At 42.5% G+C, this 24,764-nt stretch overlaps 1 protein-coding gene across 1 annotated transcript in view; it reads right to left on the bottom strand.

Moving 5' to 3' along the window:
• Window positions 1-24,524, bottom strand: part of CDHR1 (cadherin related family member 1) — a 42,362-nt gene extending 17,838 nt beyond the window's left edge. The window contains exons 1-11 of the mRNA XM_066190634.1: window positions 24,464-24,524; window positions 23,600-23,695; window positions 15,296-15,441; window positions 14,412-14,462; window positions 13,505-13,594; window positions 12,924-13,010; window positions 11,126-11,242; window positions 9,392-9,535; window positions 6,940-7,018; window positions 3,997-4,097; window positions 2,061-2,264 (exon numbers count right to left, since the gene is read on the bottom strand). Coding sequence (XP_066046731.1) covers window positions 2,061-2,264; window positions 3,997-4,097; window positions 6,940-7,018; window positions 9,392-9,535; window positions 11,126-11,242; window positions 12,924-13,010; window positions 13,505-13,594; window positions 14,412-14,462; window positions 15,296-15,441; window positions 23,600-23,695; window positions 24,464-24,524 — 1,176 coding nt within the window. The remainder of the gene's footprint in view (window positions 1-2,060; window positions 2,265-3,996; window positions 4,098-6,939; window positions 7,019-9,391; window positions 9,536-11,125; window positions 11,243-12,923; window positions 13,011-13,504; window positions 13,595-14,411; window positions 14,463-15,295; window positions 15,442-23,599; window positions 23,696-24,463) is intronic.
• Window positions 24,525-24,764: the final 240 nt, after the last annotated feature.

The raw sequence follows: 24,764 nt of genomic DNA, 5'->3' as shown, positions 1-24,764 counted from the left end.
TGGAGCATGTAAAAGAAAAGATGAAAGGGGGATTCTCATATTTCTGCCTTACAAGGAAGAGGTGATAATGAGCTGAGCCTACCTCACCAAACTCTCTGGGTTCACCAATTTCTCAGTGTCATGTTTACACCGTGACAAACAGCCAGATTCACTGCCTGCCTGGTGCCACGTTCTCCCTGTAGCATGAATCTTGAGATGATGAATTTCTAATAATAACTTTCAAACAGGACAACTTTACTTTCAGCTGTATCCCTGGAGAGCTTGTTATGAGCAGTTCTTGAACAGCCCTAGCTCATGTCAAGAGAAAAAGTATTCAGCAGTAGTCCCTTAAGGGAAACAGAATGACCTTGGATCCAAACTTAGTGGTCTGTGTTGTTTGGTCACGCAAACACACCCCCCAGCTACAGAGATGATAAAGGGCTCTCTTTTGCTGGATGGTAAAGCCAAACACACAAAGCCAGAACTGCTGGACTGTGGAAAATAGTGCTGATGGGAAGAGTGGACAGTCTAACAATACAAAGTCAGAGAAGTGTGTGGCACATGACTAGAAGGGTGGCATGGGATGGGGAGAGAATGGCCTCCCTCCAACAGCTGAGTGATTTCTGTCACTGATGTCCACTGAACCCAGATCTGCTCAGAGCAAGCCATGCTGCTGCACGTCTCCAAGCAGACAGCCATGGGACACTGGAATGACTGGAGGAACAGCAGCCCTGAGCCCTAAGCCCTGTTGAGGTGTTAGAGAGAAATTTCTGTATAATTTTCTTGCACGTAAGCATGGCATTTCCATCAAACTGTAGGCCTAAACCAGACCCTAACCACAGCTTCCTCTTCCTCCTCCTCACTTGTATCATCCACTCCTCCCAAAAAAAGAGTCTCTAGTAGCTGTGACAGAGACAGACACGTGTTTAATTTTCCTCTCTACAGAATCATCTTGGATGGAAGGGAAAACATTGTATTCTCTGCCTTAGAAGAAAGGTAACCCACCCCACCTAGGGTTATGCCTTACACTGTACAAGGAAGCTTCTTGAGAAATCTATACAGTGTATTTATCAGTGTTTTCTGCTTATTTTATAGCCTAACTTGCAGCCTGAATATTTTGTCAGCCTAGATATATATATTTTGTCTCTAAAGAGAAGAGATGGGTTTTGTTTCTCTCCTCCTGCAGCACCATCCCCCGTGACAACAGCAGGACAGACGTAGCAGTGCTTTGAAAGCAGTCATTTATCTGCTTGCTGCAGAGCAGCAGGAGGGAGGGGGAAGAAGCCAGTGGGTTTGATAAAGTACAATACCATCAAACCAGCACAATACTGAGCACAGTTACAGAAGAGAGCTCTTTCCAATAGTAATACAATTCTCAGATGCATTAAGCTTTTTTCTTGTCACTACCTAACCTGAGGCTAACTCAGATGGATGTCATTCATACAGCATTTAGCTTAGGGGTCCCTATAGCAACCATTGCCATAGCACCTACAGGCATCACAGGTCAGTTAGACAGCAGGCTGAGATGGATGGAGTGTTCTTTCCTTTTCCTTCATCTGTTAAGAGTTAGTTTGGCTCGGGCATAATTTTTAAGACTACCTAAAAATATCACTCCAGTGGGAATGACTTATAAAACCATGCACTGCAGACCCTGACTGTAACATAAGGGCCAGAAGAAGATGCAGACAATAATTGCACCTGAAGTTATTAAAGGGCTTGGAACCTCCAAGAAAATCTTCAAAGGGAATATGTTCTCAAACAATACACTGGCAACAACTGAACACAACCAGTAGTTAGGGAAGTTCATAAGGATTGTTCAACTTCAGTTGCCACAAGACCTGGGCTGCAGGTGTAGGATCACCCTCCCCATTGGCATAACAGTACATGACAGACTAACTGAACTCCTGGGTCCAGGCTTTCTGTGGTACTGGACCCTACAACTACTTGGTCTGTCCTAGGCCTTTAGGGAATGCAGGTGAGACAGCTGAGTTTCTAAAATGACATTTGTCCATCTGACAGCTCTTTCTTGTCTTTGGGAAAATAGGACAGGAAAACCAAAAGCCCACATAGTTTCCATTTACCTGATCTGAATCATTGACCGTTATCTTCAGTCCCCTTAAGATTTCACCCTCTGGGGGATGCTCGTACATGGTCAGTTCAAACCTGTTCTGGGGACCATTTTCTCCATAGAACGTTGGTGGATGGTTGTTGAGGTCGACCACCCGTATGGTCACCATGGCAAATGTGTGCTCGGAGATGTCACCTTCCTGACTGACTTCTGATGCCTGCAGCAGGCAAGAAGAAGAAAAGAATGATGAAGGTGTTTTCTCCTTCTTCAGATTCATGTCCAGGTAGTATTCCACATGTACAAAGCACTCTAACTTTTAGGAAGATGCACAGACTTATATTTCTCCAAAACCCCAGTCCATTTCACAGTGAAGTTTATGATGATTAGAAGATTATGGTAATAAACCAGTCCCAGTAGAGCCCCAGTTGTTTCTCCTTCTAATTTTGTGATCTTAGTAACTCACTCTAGGTGAAAACAGTTCTCTAAAAACAAATAATCCAATAGAGGCAAGGTAATTGCTTGCCTAAAGTGTTGATTGAACAGAAAAGGAAGTCAATGTTTAAATTTGCTGTGGTACCACAGGCAGTTCATTGTCTCATTGCTGCTAGGACTGCAGCCTTGAATACTGCGTGAAAAACTGTATTTGTGGCATTTAGGTAAATATTTGAAAAAGTACATACTTTTTTGAGATTTACTTTCTGATTCACAATTCTGCTGTGTGTGATGTTTAGATGAGCTTAATTTAAAGGGGACATAGTTTAGACAGACAGACAAACATAGCTGGTGTTTTTCTGAACCACAAGAGCAAATCTGTCTGGGTTTCAACAACTGCAACGTGCAGCCTGATTCACTGTATTGAACCTGAGGCATTTCTTCTGCCAGGACAGAAACTGGCTGGTGTTTTTGTCACAACAGCTATATCTAAGATGCCTTTTTGCTCAAAGGGCTCAAAACCAAAGGCACTTTCTCTGAAGACAAAAGTCTGGCAACTGAGGTGCCTGTCACTATGTACGCTGGATAATATAACACCTTTTTGGTTCCTCTAGCAGCTTTTGCAGCCCGCTTGAGCTCTGGGTCACCACATACATAATCAGGAGATCAGAAAAGCTTGCAAGGCTTTAACTCATTCTGCATCTGGGGAGTGGTAGCAGACTACAGTGAAGCAAGCTGACAGAGGAAGAAATGGTGCCTGAGTTTAACTCAGCCCATGAGGACTCCGTGTTTTCCCAGGTACAGCTCACTGCTTGAACCCAGGAGCACACAAGTGGGAATGCTACACGCCGGTTCTGGCAGTGTGCAATTCCTCAAAGCTGCCTTTAAGCTGGTATTGTCCTGACCACAACAATAATATGCAGTTCCAACATGCTAAGAAAACTGATACAGTCTTCACAATTTAATTCTGCATTTTTAAACACTTTTTCTTTAGAAAAAGCTTAAAATAACCCAGCCTGTCACATGAGTACTGGCTCATCAAGCTGTTAGCTCATCAAGGTGTGAGCATGTATTTGTAGGTGGCTGATGAGTCCCTCAAGAGTAGATGCTAACATGACAACAGCATGATCTGTCCCAGTCCCATTACTAACCATAGATTTGACAGTTATCTCATAACATGGAGGTTTCAAGACATTAATTCCCAGTTTAGCAGTGAAATCTGGAAACACAGAGAGCAGGAATCTACAGCCTGTAAAGGACATTGATTGTCTAGCCTCAGAGATGAAATTAGGACAAGATGATTTCATTTGAAAGAAGTAATTTGAGACACTAAGTATCCCGACAACAATATCCCAACAAAAGCAATTAGTGCTGCTTTATGCAATCTGATACTCTGCTCAAATATAGGAGGTAGTTTCTGAGACAGGTAAAGTCAGCTATAAATTGAATAATTTTAGACAATCATGCCTACTGATGGCATTTTAGACCAATAGTCTTAAAGTGGCCACAATACCTACCTTAACTTTTAGTTCATACACTTCTTTCTTGAGCTGATTTGGGCTTTTTATCACAGAAATGGCTCCAGTTGTGTTGCTGATTTCAAATGAACCTTCACTTCCTGCAATGAAACCAAGATGCTCTGCTTGCGCACCACACTTTCTTTCTTTGAACAAACATGGGCAAATCAACTATACACTTCATTAAGCACATCTTTTTCCATATATGTATCCATATCTAGCAGTAGAACTGAATCCACCCTTCAAAAATGAAGCATTTCTTTGACTGGTCACAGTGAGACGAAAACACAGATAAGGGCCAAAAAGGGTTTCCCCCCCTAGGAATGGCTCAGTGGAGTTCTTCCCTTATGGGTAAATGTCAGGATTTTCCTCTTCCCATCCTGCTAGGGCTCCCCTCAAGCCTCAGCATCCAGGCATGCAAATTTGGTATTAGTTTTTATTAGGCTGTCTTCTTTAAATGCTGGTTTAGACAAAAATAGACATTTGTCATTGTAATTAGCAAATGCTTAATTAAGTCTCTGAGAAACAAGAACATTTCTCTCACTAATATCAGCTAGGCTGAGAAGTCTGACAATCTGCCTCAAAGAAACACAGTCACTTCTCTCAGACAGCCTCTCTGGAGAAGCGTCTTCTGGTCCTAAACATTGAGTTGTCAAAAAAAGCTTTCAGCCTCTTTCAGCAAGGCTGTCTTGAACAAAGAGGTTTTTTGGAGTATCTGCGGTAAACCCCAAGGTTTCTGAACTGGGGCAGAGTCTGTCAGAGGCAGGACGGGACTGCAGCCTGACTTTGCAGTTGCTACCCAATTTCCATTGATCTGGAGGGAATGCCAGTTCCAGGCAGCAGTTTATTGAGATAGTTGTATTTGTGCTGAAGCAAATGCCGGCTTGCACAGAGGCAGCAGTGTCTCACCAGGATGTCAGGAACCATCTCACATCACAGCCAAGGTGCCCAGGGAAGGGCAGCCCTGATGCTACCTCATGTACAGTATTGGTCGCATCCTGTACTTTGTGGCAGTCTGCCATTGAAAGGAAAAGAGAGGAAATCCCTTTAAATGTAGGAGATCAAGCCTTCAGAAATACAGGATGATGACCTGAAAGCCCAGTCATTTTTCTTTTTCTCAGACTCATTTCCAATGCTGATTTTTAAACCATCCAATAGTATCCTCTTTTGCTAACACCTACAATAACTGCAACTTCATTAAAGCATTCTAGACACAATATTGAACAGATATTGACTTGTAGTACCCAATTATTAAGATGCATTGGCCTGCAAAATATATTCTGACTGAGAAAAAGCTTAAGTCAATAGTGGTTTCAAACCACCATACTTCATGCTATTGTGTAGTTATCCTGGGAAAACTGGTAACCGGAAGTACGTGTAGCAGTATGTGTGTGTTCCTCCATACAGTATGTTCAGAAGAGTGGAGCATTTCCTATTATTATCCCACACTCCTGGGATAAGAAATACTTATTAAGAACAAACAATTCCCTATTTGTTGTTAGTGTTTTCTTGTCCTTTGACATCCCAGCCTGCAGTTATTAGAATAATGGCTTGTCAAAAATAATGCCAGTGTCTGAGGTGCAGGGGCAGAAACCTGTTGCAATATTTTGTTCTCTGTTTTTCAACTTTCTAAGCACTAAAAGCATATTCCCTTCCCCCCTTCCATTTCACACAAACAAAACCCTTTGTTAATGGGCATGAGAAAAGCCTGCTCCCCATTAAGTCCTATTTTGTTCTACTTACCTGTCATTCCCTTCCATCTTCCTTTCCCACTCTTTCCTAAACATTTACCTTTTTTTTTATCCCAGGGAACCGTTTTGGACCTTCTCTATTTTCTTTGGAAATCCAGTATCTTTCCTCATTAATCTTATTTTCCTTTGACATTTTCCCTGTTTCTTCTGCCTTCACTTGTTGTTCTTACTTAATTTCACTCTTTTTTAGCATATTTTCATCCCACTTACTTGTTCTTGCTCCTCATTTTACACCTTTTAACCTTTTCCATTTTCTATCTATTGTCTTCTGCAACCCCTATTTTCTCAATGTTTTTACCTTTTTTTTACCTGTTTATTTCCTCCTATTAAGAAGGAACCTCAGCATGGATTTCATCCCACACCAACACAAAAACTCAGCTGTGAGTATCTCTCTGTTCTGGCTGTTTAGATCACTAAACACAGTGAAGCACTTACTCCATAGCTCTACAATTACATCTCAGATTTCCTTAGGAAGTTTCTGGATCTTTCACACCTGTGAGCTGGGGTGCCCAGTTGCTGTGGAAGCCTTGTTTTGGAAGGGGGAGAGTTTAAAACCCCAAACCCCCAAAGCTGTAGCCTGGAGTTTAGTTGCTCTAAGCTGTTGTCTTCACCCCCTAATGAATCATCAATCCAGCTAAGTTTCACATTCATGCTATTAAAAGACGTGTGACAGACACTCTCAGAATAGCTGATGGAAAGCATTAATCTTCTGATAACATCTGTTTTCTTCCACTTCAGTGTACAGCCCGTGTCTTTTCACTGGTAAATATAATTTCTTCCAAGAAATCAGAGGTTTGACTGTTTAGCCACTTTCATCACTATTAATAAAAATATCCCTCCAAATGCCATGTCTGGGTCTCCCAATGAATTACCTCACCTCCCAGATTAAGTGATAGAAATGCTCAGAAGAGTGAATGCATCTCCCTTTACACTTTCAGAAATGACAAGCAGGCTACTGATGCCTAACAAATCAGCAACATTAACAGCTCCAAGTGCAGTTCTGTGAAGAAGATACTAAAACTCACTGAACTGAATCTCTGCTAGACAGGACCCTGAAGTTGTTTGAGGTACCTGACATTATTTCCTGAGATTTTGTCTCAGGTTTATTAAACTCGAGCATCTTCTGTTCTAATTTAATGCCAGCTGTAGTTTTGAGTGCCCTTCAAATTTCATATAAGAGAAGCCTACTCACCATTCACGATGCAGTAATGAATGCTGTTAGGCTTTCCTCTGTCTCCGTCAAGAGCAACAACAGTAAGGACCTCAGAGCCCTGGGGAGAAATGGGAAATCACAGTCTGTGTGCCAGGATCAGAGCAGTGAAATTGCAGCTGCACATTAATAAACTGAACTCCTGTAAGTCTTTCTGCAGTGAAGTGCTGGGGGCAGAGTGGGTACTTGTGCTTGTGCCATATGGGGAACTCAAAAAGGGCCAGTGCCTGCTGCTCTGGGAGTGAAATGGCTGCATGGCCATGGGTGCCTCGGCCCTGCGGGCTGGCTGGTCACAAGAATGGTTGGAACTTGTGGCCAAGGACACTTCCCTGGAGCCACAGATGGGGACAGAGGGTTTGGAGCAGCCAATCTGAATCCCAAAATTTAGTTTGGGGCACTACCAAGATTCCCTCTGGCCACTTCTGTGTAGGCTCCTGTGCTCCATGCCCACACAGTGTGCTGAGACACAAGCATCTGCCAAGGAGTCATTGGGTCACTTTGGTCCTTCCTAGTTAAGTTCAGACGGCAGTAGAAGCAAACAGAGATCACAGAGCAACTTGGCCCACAGAACATCTAGGGCATAAAATTGTGATGAAAATGATGATGATTTAACTGCCCTTAAAACTTCACTGTCTGTCTTTCTGCACAAGTAACATGGCTGTGGGCCATACGTACAGAATGTGTGTACTGGGGACCATTTGCTCATGTGACTGCTCCTATCAGCTCTGAGGGATGAGTGTCACATTCAAATGCTCACCCAAGTGGCAATGAGCTGTGCAATTTAGACCTCTGAACTAAAGCGTTACTGTTGGAGGCTGCAGAACCAGGGAACATTGAAGTAACTGTCAGTGAATCACAAATGGCAACAAGGAACATTTTCATGACAACCCTTGAGTGAATTTTTCAAACAAGAGCAAGGCTCTGTTAGAGCCACTGGAAATTCAGAACTGTATTTATTATTGTTTATGCTGGAAGCAGCAATAAAATCTGCCTACTGGGCAAAATGCAGTGCAGTCCCTTTGAAGGTGACAGAGTACTTGTAAATCCTGACAACTCCACCAAGGAGAAAAGAAGCAAGTTTACAAAATGAACACCAAATGCACAAACACCACTAAAATCAGCTATTGCTTCTTTCTCTGTGGAGTTCATTCTAATGGCAAAACCCACGCCAGGAAGGACGGATTCGTTCTTCCATCATTATATCATAATGGTGTATGTTATAAGCTCAAGCTGGATGTAATTAACATTTATTGATTCTCATTTCAATAGTAAACACTAACTCCTGTGTGCACCTGATAGTTATTTCAAGATCTATATGTAACTATGCAGGATAAATCAATAGACATAATATCATTCATTCTAAACATCTGCAAAGTACATGAGCATTGCTTTTCTGCCCTGCTGAAATGTAACAGCTTCTGCAGTGAACTGCAGTGTATAGTCATGCATGGGCTTCAGGGTACATTTCTGGACTGAAAGGTAAGACACAATCTTTCCTGAAACTCATGGGTAGGTCAGATGAACAAAGTGCAATCACACAAGCTAAACTGATCAATAGCCTAATGTTGGGTAATTTCATGGGTAGATACCATTTCTTGTCCTCTGTACAAAGAAAAGTTTAATTAAATCTTATGTATCAGGGCAAAAGCTGATCCATACACAATCATGTCACTGCTTAGAAATGGAGAAAACTCATTAGTTTGCAGCTTCAAGAATATGTGGCTGAAAATGACTGGTTCTCCTAATTATGTCACTGTTTGACTGATAATCTGATTGAGTTTAGGCCTAGGAGGCCTTCCTGGCCCACTCTGTCTAACCAGCCATCACTGAACAGAAAGCTTCCTGCATTTTGGGGATGTCAGGGTTGCTTCCTCCCAGGTGATGTTCATGGTACAATACAATACAATACAATACAATACAATACAATACAATACAATACAATACAATACTCCAGAGGGTCTGGAGTATTCAGGCATAAATTCTGCCTGCACCTTGTACAACCAACTGTTGGTAGCAGACTGATTTGAGCTAGAAAAATAAAAGCACTGTGAGACCACAGTCCAGACAGACACATGAAGGCTTTTAACCATGATGTGTTCAGGTGAGGTGACTGGCAGCCTGCTTAGGCCTTCAGTCAAGTGCCTTTGGAGATCTGAGTTACAGAAGAGCTCTTAGTCACTGTCTGGGCTTAGACCAATGTAAATGGGCACAATCCTTTTTGACTTTAATGAAAACAACAGGAAGCCTTGCATGGCAAATTTGCAGTAGACATAAGTATGAACAAGTCAGAGATTTGGTCAGCTCATTTCACCTAGGAGTCAAACCCGAGTTTAGGTCCTATTTCCAGTAAAGCCTATGCTAGAAATCTTAGGGCCATCTTGACTGAGATGGGAAAGGTTGCATTGTTCTCCCATAGATGAAATCCAGAACTTACTGCGAGCGTGTCCTCATAGACATATCCATAGTAGGGAGTCCCGATGAACATAGGAGGAGTGTCCTGAACGTCCTCCACATTGATGGTAACTGTTGTTGTGGCTGAAAACACTTTGTTGTCTCCCCTGAGCTTCCCACCTCCATCCTAGAAAAGAAGTCATTGTCAGATGCCTCTGCTGAAGCATGCCTGCAAAATCAGCTTAGGCATTGCATGGACCTCATGAGCCTTCAGAAGCACAGTTCCAGGAATCCTTTCTCTCTCTGAACATACCAATTAATCTGTGCTGCCCTGTTCCCTTCTCTTTTCCATTTGTCCTGCTCTCCCTCTGATTAGGAAGACAGCTTGCAGTGTCTCATAAGTAATTTCTTATATTAAAAGCGATTGAACCAATATATGCAGTCATAAATGATCTTTAGAGAGGAGAAAGGGAATTCAAGGTTTTTTTCAGGAAAAAAGAACACTAGAAACTGATGCAAAAACTTAGTGACCAAGGTCTACTACTTTTCATCCCACACCGAGTCCTGTCATGAACACAAAACAGTGCACAGTAGCAAGGTAGTGCTACTCTAGAGGGAAATAAACAGTGTACATGCTCAAAGTCTCCCAGGAGCTCCTATGTGATAAAGTGCAAGCACAGAAGGAGCTGCACAGCCAAAACCTGTGAGACAGCCACACTGTACAAACAGTCTCTGGGGACTTGGCTCCAACCAGCTCTCCACGACTGATACAGCAGAGCCAATTAGGAAGACAACTCACTATTTCAGAAGCTTTTAACACCCTCAGTCTCAGAACACCAGCTGTAGGTCAGTAGTCATGCTGGTGTATAAGAGTGTGAATTGTTCAACATGGCTGCAGTACCAATTCAAAAATTCCAATTTTTTTGAAAAGATACACTGATTTTTTTTCTTCCTTACTGCCCCAAAGGCAGAATTTAAGCCAAATTTTGTTACTCCTCCTCAAATGAACCTTGGCTAAAAAATACATGAAAAAGTCCAAAGACTTTCCAAAAAATATGCGCAACTCAAAGTTCTCATAAATTACAGCAAAATTGCCCTTTTTCCACCCATATGAGTCTGTCTGTGTGACAGGTCCCCACAGGATTGTGAGAGACTTCAGAATCTATAAACTTTTAATGCCTGTTATGAATTCTCAGCCAAGTCACAGGCACAGTACTGCTGGGAAAGACAGTGGCAAGAAGGGATGTGCAACTATATTCGCAGGATTTAAATAAGCTCCTGCCATGAGGCAGCAGAGAAATCAAAAAGAGAAACATCCACGAGTATTTCCAGAAAAGAAATCTATCACTTGTGCTGTGCTGAGTCTAGCTGTGCCCTGTGTCTTACTGTGGGTAATGACAGTGGCCCATCTGCCTGCCAGGGGTTTGTCCTTGTGGTGGTAGGGCTGTGCCCTGAGCAGCATGAGGAGCCCTGAGCTCACAGGCTGATGCTTCTTGAAGCCAGGGCTGAATACACCAACCCTTCACTTCTAGGTGAGTCTCATGACACAGGTGACATGAACAAAATGTCCCCCTCCCAAATCATCCATATGTTGTTCAGCAGCAAACACCTGCTATCTTTACTCCCTCACCTTTCTGTGTTGCTTCCCACGCCTCCAGATGTTACAGCAGGAGTAACTCTGCTGCCTTCATGTTTCAGCAGCACTTGTATTCAAACTAATTGGTCCCACTCAAACACAAGAGCCCACCTCCTGTGGTTTCACATAAAAGCCTTTTACCTTGGCTACAACAACAACAAAATGTGTCCTTGATTTCTCGTAGTCCAGGGTGACCCCCGGTTTGATGCGAAGGACACCACTGTGACGGTCGATGGTAAACTTATTAGCATGGATGTTCTAGAAGAAAAGAAAAGAAAAGAAGAAACAGCCAGAGATTACACATATGGAGATAGGACTGCCATAGGGATTCATCTTTTATTTCATCTGCTAAGGGAGAAGACTAGAATAATGATGCGGCTTGGGTGAATAATGTATTTGATGAATTTCACCTCTGTGTGTTTATGAACAATTCATGAACCCACCACAAGTCTCTCATTATTCAGAATAAGTCAGTTACTTGTAATGTAGCTATTTTTAATCTTTTAGTATTTCATTGTGAAAACTTAAACTTGGGTTAACTCAGTTAATTGCATGGAAACAGGGAGACTTAACAGAAAAAAAGATGAAGGGAAAAGGAAGAAAAAAAGAAATGGTGTTACCCCTTAGTGTTTCAAAGTTCTACTGGTTTAGAAAAAAAAAAGCAAGAAAGTTGCATGTATTGTCAAACAGTGGTGGTCTGGTGATTTTTGTGATGTACAAATAAAATCTAAAGGACAACTGATTTTAACAGAGGCCTAAAAAATGCCTCCCTCCATTCTTCTGAACTGGAGATACCTGTACAAACACCTCTGTTCCTGCATCCAGACACAATGACCACTGTCAGATAATCTTGGCCATTTCAGCAGGCATCACCACCTGCCTATATCATACCTGTGGAAAGGTTTTTTCTGTGCAGCTTGAGAATTTCCAGAGACTGTGCCCAAAGACATGGCAAGATTTTTTTTTTTCAACAAATACACATATTTATTATCCTTTTTGCCACAAAATGTATTATAAACTGGACACAGAATTTTGAAATTGCTGTCCCTTGGTTCATAGACTATCAACTCTCTGGAAAAAGCCCTGTGCAAAATTGAATCCTGCACATGAATCATAATTTGTGAAATCAAAGCTAAATTTCAACAAGGCACTCAAGGTGTTCTTTCACGGTATGCTCAAGCTCTTAACAGGATTAGCTTAGTGCTATGTCAATATCTTCTAACTTGTCTCCATGTTTGTATCCAAAATTAAATATTGCAAATTTTTGCTTTGTTTTTTTTTTTTTGTTTGCTTTGTTTCATGTTTCCTCTTGAACCTGCATTCAACTGCCTGTAGGAAGAAGGAATTTGAAGGACGTAATGCAAAAAATTGCCCTTGTGGCATACAGAAGGTCTGTAATACAGAAGTTCAGCTTTAAATCGAGCCCTTTCAGTTCTTCACCAGTGGGCAGCAACTGAAAGGGTGGTTTCAGGCAGTCACTGCTTTGTCAGGGAGATTTAGTACCTCTCATTTCACACTGTGATCCAGGTATCCATTATGCACCAGTCTGCTATACTAAAGGACAAATTTATGTTTCCAGTGTGTTTTGCTCCCTAAAGAAAACTATTTCATGCTTTAGAAATCCCATAAGCATACAAGATTACCAGCTAATCTTGCTCTCCCTGTCACTCCAAAGGAAGGGAGGGCCAGTAAGAGCCCTGCCGTGAGGGGTCCTGCTGGCAAGCACGGGAGTGTCAGTGGCCACTCCAGTTTATTGCCTGCTGGACCACCCTTGGCTGCTGCAATCAGAAAACATCCCTTCTGCCAATGCTTATTTTCTTGTGCATGGTACAAAAATTGGTCCTATGGGCACTAGCAGCGCGCTCACCCCCCAAAAAATCTGCTTTCTGAAATCTCAGTAAATAAGAGATGATTTGTGAAAGTACAGACAATACTTTACCTGCAAGAAGTAGGTGATACTTCCTCCAGAACCCGTGTCTTTGTCTATTGCCTCAATCTTAAAGATACTGCTGCTGGAGGGAGTGTTCTGTGACCAGAAAGAGTTAGCAGTCACACAGAAGCAGAAAACCAGGTGAGTTAAAAGAAATGAAAAATGAGCATGCAGGGAGGCAGAAAAACAGAGTAATGGTAAAAAAGAAACAATGTAAAAGCACTGACAGAACCAAAGAGAAGAAAGGAAAGAGGGAAGAGGTTAAAACTGGAAAACAAGAAGAAAGAAACACTCTGTGAAATAAAAATAATGTAACATTTTATCTGAGACTAGGTGTATCCTATTCCCACTGTAGTCAATTCTAAAAACTCACATTGACTCACATCTTGGAACTTACCCCCAAAATAGCACACCTTATGTCCTACAGACTTATTCCCCAAGTTTGCAGTGAATATTAAATATCTACCCAAACCCAAAACCAAAAGAATGCAAGTCTGTCCGGCACAACTTGTTATTTTATTGAAAACATATTAGCCCCTGTTTACATCCTACAGAAATATATTTCCAGTATGCAAAGGAACTTCACCAACCTCTGGGACTTCGACTATGTAAGGTGTATTGATGAACTCTGGGCTCTCATCATTGGCATCCATTACAAGGATCCTGACTTTTTCAGAAACCTGAAGTAGAATATGAAGAGCATATTATGACTCCCATTATTTATGAATCCCATTATTTCCTGTTTACAGAGGTTTCCAGGGCAGTTGTGCCTGTAGGATGCTGGAACCTCCCAAACATTTCTTGTAATAATCTCAACTAATTTCTTTGAGATGAAGAAGAGCTCTAGACTTATCCAGTCTTGTGGATAAGAAGAAGGTCCCACTTTCGTGGTACCTCTAGTGATACCTCCTACTAGCAGGTTGCTATCCTGGCTGTGACAGCATCAGTCCAGAAACTGAAAATGCCAAGAAAATCTGTGGAAGTAGGACTGGATGCTCAGTGCCTCAGATAAGTCCTTAATGATTAGACATGAACAAAGCTTTATCTAACAGCAGACAAGAAAACCCCCACCACCTTAGCCTGAGCAAATCTTCTTAGCATCATGCTAGAGAAACACTGTGGGGGTGGGGACAGGCAGCTCTTGGGTGCCCAACACTAGTTCCTATAATGTCACACATTTCTCCAAAAAGCCTCCAGATCTTAGGCACAAATCCAACTGTGCTGGCAGTGAAACTTCATAGGAAGCTGCTGTAATTCTTAGTAGGCTGCTAAGTCAGTATTTCAGCTCACACTACATTGTAATTATCCTCAAATAGCTGAGCAAGGAGATGAAGTGAGACTTGAGTAACTGTGAGTTCAGTGGCTTTTGGAACAGGAGGTAAGACTAATGAGATTGTGTTTTCTGATCAAATGAGATTGCCCCTTTAAGGTAATTTAATAGGAGTAGGTATGTGAGGACAGACAATTTGACAAGCTACAGCATAATTAAATACTTACTGTACTCAGGCCATCTGAAATACTGACAATTACTTCAACCTCATCTTCCTTCTGTAAATGAAGAAAATTCTTTTGTTAGAAAGATTATGTTTGTCCTGATTGGAAAAGGGACTGCAGATTTAAACCTCTCCAGGCAGGCAGATGAAAGTAACAACTAATACCACATAGCAATCCCAGCAGAGGCCAGGAAGACCCCTTGGAAGCTCCAGCTCCTTGAACCTTCTGTGGCAACTGTCAGGAGATGTTTGCTCTTGCAGATGTTTAGTAATACCTGTTGCTTCTTAAACTGCTCATAAAAATCAGTCACCTTTTCCAAGAAATGTTCTCTAAAATGCCACTTTGGTTCAAAATTCTTCTTAGTATACAGAATTTTAAAGGGTTTACCAAACACTGTGTAAGCTTCTCAGTGAGGAGATATGAAGGGTTCAATGCCTGTGTTCCCAGAATAAGGCTGCCTTTAGGAATCTTTAACCAACACAGTTACATTGGCTAAAGGGCTATGTTGTACTACAGGAGTGTCCTGAAACACTGCTTACACAAATCCCTCCTTCTTCCTAATGACAGGAGAGTCCCCTGTCTGAGGATGTGACAACTGTACCTGCCAATAAGCTCTTGATGGGGTGTGGGTGGGGAGGATAGAAATAAAGAATGTACTTCTCTTTTGAAAAGAGATGGACAGAAAGCAGCTAAAAAAATTGATAGCAATGTTAGTGGCACAAGTCAAATGGAATGCAACACGAAGGGTGAAGTATAATGTCTTAGAATTGCAAAGCATATTACATGCTTCAGGGGCTAATAAACCGGCCTTGTCTCTCAAAGCCTCAGCTCAAATTAAAATGGAAAGAAATTCCACAAACACCTGGAGTGGTGCCATTTGATTGTACCTCTCTGTCAAGCTCCTCGATCAAAGTAACATTTCCAAGGTTCTTGTCCACCGAGAAGTAGCGCCTTGATCCAGCTTCATAGGTCAGGTCATATGTCACAGGATCTCCTTCTGGATCAGTTCCATTCAGAGTGTACACATGGGTACCTGAAAAAATTGATATGCAACAGCATTTCCCTGTGATTATTTCAATCAGTGAGTGTTTCACTGGTCTGTTCCTTAGGAACACTTGGCTACCCTGCAGCAGGAAAAGGTTTTGTCAATCAAACCCACTTACTGGGAAATATGGATAAGCAGACAGTTCAATAGTCCTGATGGCAACTTTTTAACCCACTGGTTAAATTGAGTTCATCAGTGCTGGTTGGTTTCTGTCTCTTTTGGCCCTTTCCTGTGGAGCTGTACCCAGGTCAAGACTGTTCATATCCAAGGCTTTACACAGGTGACAAGCTCTTCACCCGCTCTCAGCCCAGGTGAGCCAGAAGTGATGCTGTTGTACAATCTCAGCAGTACCAAAAGGCCCTCACAGACCTCTTCTTTGTAGGAACACCAGAACTGCAAACTAGCGTGCAGAGATTCTGGCAATCTCCCTTCAGGGAGAGCTCCCGCGGGACTGGATCAGAGCTCTGGAACTTGGAAGGTGCAAGGACATTTTCATACCTTCCCACTTTCAAAATTAATCAATGCAAAAGTCATCTTTCCTACTTCACTCCCACTCATTATCTCTCATTAAATTCTTTGGACTTAACATACCCACTCATGCTCATACCAATTATTAAATTTTTCAAACTTATCAATGTATTTCCTTCAGAAGCTGGAGAAAGATTGTTATTTCTATTTTTAAACATTGAGACGTTGGTGCCAGTTTTTCCACTAAACTGACTTTGTGTATTATAAATTATAATTCCTGGGGGAGTTACAACTACCATATTTTCAAAGCATGGTGAAAGTGTTTGTCAGTATTTTTTTTTTAACTTTCATGTCTGTCATTCAACTGTGCTTTAACACTTCCATCCAAATAACTTCAAGCAGTTTACAAACACCAGTTAACTGAGCCTAAATAATAATTTAGGCTAAATATAGGCCACTGCTGTTGTTTCCTTCCAATCCACTGTGCCTTGGGTAAGTTACCTGAGATATTCAGGTTGTGGAGGTTAAGCACAGAAACTTTACATCTAACAAAGCCCTCTGCACTAGAAATAGTATAGCCAAGTGACTCGCTGATTACTAGTGAGTTTTGCTAATGCATGCAACCCAAATATAGGGTGGGAGGATCCCTGCTAAGAAAGTTAGCATAAAGTTAAGGAAGAACACTAAGACTCTCAGTTTTAAAGTACTCTGGTGTTCTTGAGTTTGGCAGATTTTTAATTCAATACTCAAAAGTGATAATCTTTTTCTCATCTCCTGTCTTCAGTAGCATAGATCATTGACCAGATCTGTAAGTTTGTGTTTAATTCTAGAGCTTTGCCTACACCACTGACAATTCAGCTTCTCAAAGGTTTCCTCAGTTTTGCAAGGCAACATTTTGGACCTCATTGGCTTCTTCCTTGGCATGCAAACTGTAAAGTTTCTCAGAGGCCTTACTGGACATGGGACATCCAGCCAACAGTGGTGATGTTTGCAAAGCATGGCTGTCTTCTTGTCATAGCAAGAGATTATACCAAACCATGTGGAATCTGGGCTCACTTAGCAGTACACTCTCATATGATAATAACCAGAACAATATTTGGGCAACTTTCTACAGAAAAATGTTACAATGCAAAAACCAATGCACCCACAAGAACACTAACAAGAGACCCTGTTATGAGCTGGTTCAGCCAGCCAACGAATAATCGAGACTTGCAAAATAATTCACAAAACTACAAAACATTTTTCCACATTTTTCTTGTACTTTTAGCACGAAACAGAATGGAAAATAACAACACATCTGTAACTGTGATCCCTGAAAATTATTAGGGAAAGACAATGAGCGGTATGATGAGACTCTTCTGACTGTAACAACTCTCTAAACACAAGGAAATGAAAGGAGAGGAATTAACTGGGACTGATATAAAATAGGATCCTGAAAGGACACCTGCTTCCTGATACAACTATCTATATGAGAGACAGAGATTTGAAAACTGTGAAGGGCTCTGCAGCACCAGCACTGACTCATTTATTTTTGTTTTTCAAAAGCTTTGTCTTAATATCAGAGCTGGGTCCAATTGGAGATTTAAGGTGTCAGTTGTCATCATCTCAGTGATATCCTTATAAATATAGTGCTTTTCTGCAGCCTTTTTTTGGTCATTAGTTGTCTCTACTTCTCAGTTGTTTTCTGCCCTTCTTGCTACCTTTTCCTGTCCCTTGCACTTGACACAATGCTGGCTGCCCTGCCTGTTTCTAGCTTGTGTGGATGTCTGCAGCAGCTGCTGAGCAGTGCTGTCTGTGCCGTGGAGAATCAGGATGGACACCACATCTGGGTTCTCTTGGAGCCCAAGAGCAACCACCAGGCACAAGGTCTCTGCTGTGGCTGTGGCTGCCCTGAAATCCCAATACCAGCAGTCCACAAATGCAAGCCACTCCTCAGGGGGCTCAGGGCTAGAGAACAACAGACTGAAAGTTTATGTGAACCCATTTGAACCTGGGCTTGTTCTTTAAATCTCACAGTTTCCTCTCCTTCATTTCTTAGAATTGTCTTATAAGGAAGACAGGAATTTTCTTGCTGCTAAATGTGAGAAGAAATATTGATATTGGTACAGACTGAGATTACTGAGCTTTCTGAGCAAGTAATGATGGACTTCATTGATCTTTACACTGGACTGTTTGCTTTTTAGCTAAAGCTGATACTTCATTTTTCACAATACAAAATACTTGACTGCCTTTTAAATTAGATTGTGGATCAAAATTTATTTTCTAACTCATTATAATTCCTTATTTTTTTCCAAATAGTAATTTCACTGCACAGTACTCTCCATATCATTAACACCCCCAGGAACACTTCTCAGCAGAGTGTTAGTGCCAATTAAAAATCTGTTCTCAGTGTGCTGCCTCTACTTGCTGAAAAGGAAATAAATGAAAAAGACAGCTAAAATCTTACCAGAGGATACCAAGTAAACAGCCTCTCCCTCTCATAAAAAACATGGGAATAGAAGAGTCTTTACGTGAGGATATGGCAAATGCCATAGTTAGAAGAGCTGGATACTCTTGAGTTCCCAGGGGATGATGCAGCAGGCTGGGACAGGGGAGTCCTGGGGAGCTCCTTGCTGCTTCCTGCTGTGGCTTCCTCCCAGGAGCAATGCCAGGCTTTTTCACTCTGTTTTCCTATTCCATCTTAAAAGTCATTTGCTCTCTGCTCTGCCACTTGGACTGAACAGCTGTCTCATGATGCCATTGCTCCATTTTACTTCAGTTTTGACTCAAATTTAATCACAGTCTCTGCCCTGGTCTCTGGGGCTGGTTTTGCTTTTTCATTGAATACATGCTCTCCCTCTCTGCTGTGGAACACTCACCAGTCAGATCTCCTCCCTGTCAGTTAAACAAGCCAAGCACATTTTGGATTCATGCTCAGTCCTGCCAATGTCCTTTGCCACCACAGCTGACATCTGTTAACAAGATGCTGAGAGGGATATGCATGGCCATGCTCCCAGGACAAGACACCTCTGTTCCTAATGTCACAGCAAATACCACTTTGCTTGCTCTCCACCTCTCTCAGCCAAGGGCCCATTTCCCCAGCAGAAAGGAGATGGACAGTTAACACAAAGCTACAGACGGCTGTTTTGACACCAAGCTTACCCCAAGCACAGGGGAGCTCAGGCTCCTGGAGGTCATGGACACACACCATGACTACCCCAAAGCCAGCTCATTTCCCATCCCCTGTTTGGTACCACTCCTTCTGGACCATGCCCAGGTGACTCCTGCTCCCTCCCTGCACCCTGGTGCACCAGCTGGCTGGCAAAGCAGAGACACGGCAGCCTCAGCAGCCCAAACACCATGGCTGCTGCAGCAGCAGCTGAAACACATCCTGCAGCTGCCAGTGCCTGTCATGGAGAGGTGGGATATGGCAGCAAGTGCTCAGCATGGGGCCTATCACGATGACTATCACCCCATGGACAGCAGCAGTACGTCCCTGTGGCACCCACAGCAACCAGCTCCAAGGAGAAGCCATCTGAGTGCAATTTTCTGATGCATCTGCAGTTTCCTTCAGAAGAATCAAAACAAAATTGAAGGCTGTAACACCTGTGAGTCCTCAGAGCATCTCAGTGCAGTGCTCAGCTTTGCAGGGGCCTTTGCTCTGTGCCCTGCTGGCTCTGCTGCAGGGGTGCAGAAGGCAGGCTGTGTTTAACACTTCTGTTCTGGTAGCTCCCAGCTTTCCTAGAGGTGGGCCAGGGTGACAGAAACAAGGAAAGAATGATAGGTACCACAGGGAACAAGCAGGCTCTCCACAGTCAGCTGTGAATGATGGGAAGAAAGGAAACCAGGAGGGTGCAGGAACAGGGCAAGCTTCAAGGATGGAGGGATCTGAAGGGATCAGTCACCCAGTGGTGAGTAGTTGGCAGCTGTAGCTTTGATCAAAGAACTGCCACTGCAAACTGGCTTTTCATGGGAGGGATGCCTTCTTGGGGACAAGGGAAAAAACAGAAAGGGAAATGCAAGATCATGCAGAGATCTACAGAGCCTTGATGATGTTTGGACTTTGAGAGAGTAATGAACTTACGGAGTATGCTTCAATCCCCTGCTCTGCAGCTGTTCCCAGCCCCACTCTGTCCCTGCTACGAGGCTTACAGGGATTACAGGGTAAGATGAAACAAACAACCTGAAATAGCATCCCACTCCTGCCTTAAGACCTTGATTAGGAGCACACGCACATTTTGTATGTACACATGCAAAGAGCTAATTACCCACCTGCCCTGCCAAACCAAAAACACCAACTGCTATTTCAGTTTATAACTTCTCCCATTCTTCTTAGATCTGGCACTGAAAGGGGGTGCTATTCTGGCCCCTCTTACCCTGAGGGGTCTCATGCCCTGCAGCAATAAATAGGATCTGGGAATCTGCAGATATTTTCAAGCATTCATGCAGAAATAGTACTTGGTGGTTTTATGATATCTTGGTACACAAGTTACAACTATCTGTAAATAAACAAAACTGGACAAAGGAAAAGAAGGTCAAGTTAAGGATGATATGAGAATGGTAATGAATTTAATGTGTCCACAGCTGCAGAACTGAAATTTCTCTTTCTACAGCCACACAGAGAATCCATCCTGTCCTTTCAATGTTCCCAAATATTGCATGTTCCTTGCTACAGATGTCTGGGAATAAAATTAACACATACTACTTTGCCAACTACTTGCAATCTCAGCAGGGTCAAAGACTAAAATTTCTGGAGGTTTATTAAAGTTCACTGTGGCATTGCACAGATCAGACACCAGCTGCTGCCAAGAAAAGCATCCTGCCTATGACTCCAAACTTTATGTGAGGACAGGGTGGATCTAATAGCAACCTGTCCATTTTTGTAGCACATAAACCTGAGTGAAGCCATCCAGAACCAAACATATGGACGTTTTAATTCCCCTGTTTTGTCACTGATCATCCTGCTCAACCTGAGAGACAACTGTAGGAATGTGGATACTTGGGACTGCACATGGACATGGGAGGCCAGTTTCCTTCTCCTGCTTCTGGAGGAGATCAGAGCAAGTGATGAAGAACAATAGTCTACTCTGCAGTGCCACAGAAGAGGGCCAGCCTGGTAGCCATTTTAGCACTGAGCTCTGGCACAAAGATCTGGCTGTGGTCTGATGTGAACTCTGGTCCTCTTGCCCTGTGCAAAGCTGAAAGCACACCCAGCACTGCAGCACTGAAGTGCCAGTGCTGTTTGTGCCCTTCTGTGTGACTGTCTCTGCCAAAGCCTCCCTGAGGAGTGGCCACACTGACACGGGCAGCAGCAGTTTGTGTCAAACAAATCCCAAGCCACCATGTTCCAATGGAACTCCTGAAAGTGCTTTCAGAAGAGAGGACTTTGCAGTACTTACAGCTGTTTGTCAAGGTATTCTGGGAATCAGCCCAAAGAAGCACTGGAAGCTGTGTGACAAAGCAACTACATTTGGTCTTCTCAAAAGTAAGGTCTTATCTCTCTTTCCCAAGGGTTTCCACAGGTCTTTTGGACCTTTCAGAGAGAAGTTGCTTCTCTCTTGTCTTTTAAATCACATTTATACATCAAATTAGAAGAACAAGCCAGGCAATTTAAACACATGTAAGCACATTCTGGATGAAGCTAGAAGGCAGGAGGCAAAGCAGCTCTCAAGACAGAGCAGCCTGAGCTTTATCACTGCTGCAAGCAAAACACAAACTCTCCAGAGACCTATATGTCCCTAGTCTGGTTGCTAATGTTACAAGAGCACATCCAGAAGTCCATCACATATATCTCGTTATTCTTACTTGGGCTAATTAGGAGAGCACTAACACAAGCTCTGATCCCTCACACTGCTGTTTTGCTGTTGAGGCACTCTCCCCTTTTTTTGGCTGCTGGAGCACCAGATCAGATGCAGTGGAAATTACTGCTGTACTTCACTGCTGCAGGGAGTGCTGTCATCTGAGAGACCATGTGGCGCTGCAGTCCTGACAGGAGGGACATTTTTGCCCATGTTGTGGCTCTGTGCCATCTTTAGCTCCTCATCCCCACACAGGTGCCTGGAGGCCCCCAGTGGTGGCAGGGAGAGGCTGGCGCTCTGTAAATGTCTGCAGGCTGGCACCACACCAGGTGTGGGAGTTGGATGGCAAGCGAGTTGTACTGCATGCAGTTTCAGTGGTGGAGTTGGCAAGCACCACCCCAAACAAACTAAGTTGGGGTCCCATTTTGTGACTGTCTGGCATTACAAGCCTTATCTGCACTTGGACAAGTGATTCCATTGGCTAATCTAACTCCAGCAATCAGCAGAACCGTAGAGATTGCCAAGGCCAAACTAAGTGTGGTTTCCATGAGAATCCAGGCAGAAGTACAGCAAAAAATTGCAGCTCCTTGGTCTGCCTCTGGCTTTAGCAAGTGCCACTACATTACTACATCCCTTTTGGCCCTCAAGCTGAGGTTTCCACTTAAGCTTGACCAAGCTTATAGCAAATTCCTGCTGCATCATAAGCAAGCTGCTTTTAAGTTTGTTGTTGAGATGCACCACTTCTACACTATGTGCTGCCTTCTCCCCCTCCTCTTCTCAAGCTGAGCAGATAAAGGAGAATTTTCTGCTTCCAAATACCCTCTCCCCACCCTCCAGCAGGCCCACCGAGGGTCTTGGATGACATTAACACCACTGGGTCAGAAAGGGAGACTTTGAGCAAACCGAGGCAGCTCATTCCCAGCACAGAGAGTGACCTTGGTCTGGTTTAAGAAGGTGTGGGTGGCAATGTCAGGCTTTCAGAGCAGGCTGTGCCCTCTGATCCCTCCCTCATCCTGGCCTTCCCCAGCTGCCTAAGCCCTGGGAGGGGGTGTTTGGGTGCACCCCCTGTGCAGCCATATCTCTCCTCTGCATGAGGCACAAGAAAAGGGGTGCTTCGGTACCCAGTTCGCATTAACTAAATATTTTTCTGATTTAGCCTGTGAAAGCTATGGACGAACAGAAGAAAATCCTAAATAAAATCTCAGTGCAAAATTTGAAGTAAAGGTGATATTCATCACTTAATATATCTTTAATGTAATAGTTTAGGTGTTAGGAGATTAGTTTTCCCCCACAGAAAATATTGATTATAAATCACCTTTTGTTCTTATTTAACTTAGTGCAACTACAGTTAAAAGAAGCATAAATAGACCTGCCTCAGAGTGGTGAAATCTGAAAACTGTATCAATTTTTGAATTTTCAATAAAACAAAACTGAACCTTTTTAAAAATCATCAGTTATTTAGACAAGGCAATTTTCACTGCAATTGGAAACATTTTCTACCATTTGCACATAAACATTAAAAATGTGTTTAGGAAAAATCATGTCCCTTACTTTTCAATGTACAGCTTGTATTTATCAAGGCTGATAAAATTACTAGAAACTAAGCTTTCTTCTCATAAGCATTTACAGAATTGGTAAGAAACTACAGATGTATTTCTGACCCCAAAGGTCTGTGCTCTGAAGCTGTGAATAGATTGGTGGACCAAAAAAGAGGGAGCTAGAATTCATGTTTTAAATTGCAGCTACACTTCAAACATGTCATTTTAAATTGAGGCCAATTAAAAGAGAAAAACATTTAAGATCACAGCATGTAACAACAACCTACAAGAAAATATTAATGTTTATCATAAGAGCAAACATCTCCAGTTTCACAGTTTAAACATACAAATTTTAATACTGACCAACAGGCGTGTCCTCCGAAAGGCTGAGAAGTGCCATGTTCCCATTTGTGCTTCTGGCTCCGTTATCAAAGAAATAGGGGGCATAATTTGCCTGGACTGCAATTAAAACAAAACAGAAGCCAAACAAAAGCATTTTGTAGGTGACAGTTATTTGGCTGGCTCAGTTACCTGACTCTCAGTAAACAGGAATTGTTTGGGGAATACTAGGAGTGCATAACACACCCAGTTGCTGCATTGGATTTTAAGAACTGTATCTGTATAGATACTTATAATAGAATTACTTCTACATGCCAGTGTGCCAGTATTTACACAGCAGGAAACAGAGGGAGTATATAAAACCCCTCCAAATCAACAGAACAAATAGGAGGATCTCCCTAAAAAAACCTCAACCAGTTCCAGACAGCTTTAATGAAAAATTAACTTTTTCAGCTTGCAATGATGGAACACCTCTCCCCTACTCTACACATACAAGCCTGAAACTTTCCCAGTGCCTTCGTACCTTACCCAGTTTTCTTACCCAATGTTCTAAGCACATCCTGCCTTAAAATTATGCCTATGACATGAGCAATTAGCCATAATTAAATACTTACTTGCTGCCAGACAACAGCAAAGTTAAAAAAAAAAACAAAAAACAAAAAACAAATTAGTTGTCATTCTACTGACTGACTGTTAGAGATTTAAAATAGCCCATTTAAAACAAAACTGCAAGTATATAAACACAGAAGGTAACATTTGCACAAGGACCAGTAGCCAAGGAAAATATTTCAGAACAACATTACCACATCAGTAAGGATAACTACAGGATTTAAGGTTATGCTTGCATTCTCCTGTATTTTTAATTAACAAAGTGATCATTGTACTCACCCAGGCAAACATGCACCAAACTGAGAAATAAGGAGGGGGTGAAATGCTTTACATGCTTCATCCCACTGAAGAAAGAGCCAACTTCTTCTGTGTTATAAGGGCTTGTTTTTTGTTGGTTTTATTTATTTTTTTTCTCTCAGAAATGTCCAGGAAAGTGCCCTTCAGACTGATGTGGCAGAGAAATGTGGAAGAGGCAGTAACAGATGCTAAGATGTTAAGCGGATGACACGTCTTAATTTCTGAGGAGTTTAAAGAAGCTCCTTCCTACCACCTAATTAGACCAATTACTTTGCAGGGAGCT

This window comes from Chamaea fasciata, unplaced genomic scaffold (assembly GCF_029207755.1).
Source record: "Chamaea fasciata isolate MVZ Bird 193981 ecotype frontalis unplaced genomic scaffold, bChaFas1.0.hap1 SCAF_9, whole genome shotgun sequence".
Taxonomy (NCBI): Eukaryota; Metazoa; Chordata; class Aves; order Passeriformes; family Sylviidae; genus Chamaea; species Chamaea fasciata.
This window is presented reverse-complemented; position numbering and strand designations above follow the sequence as displayed.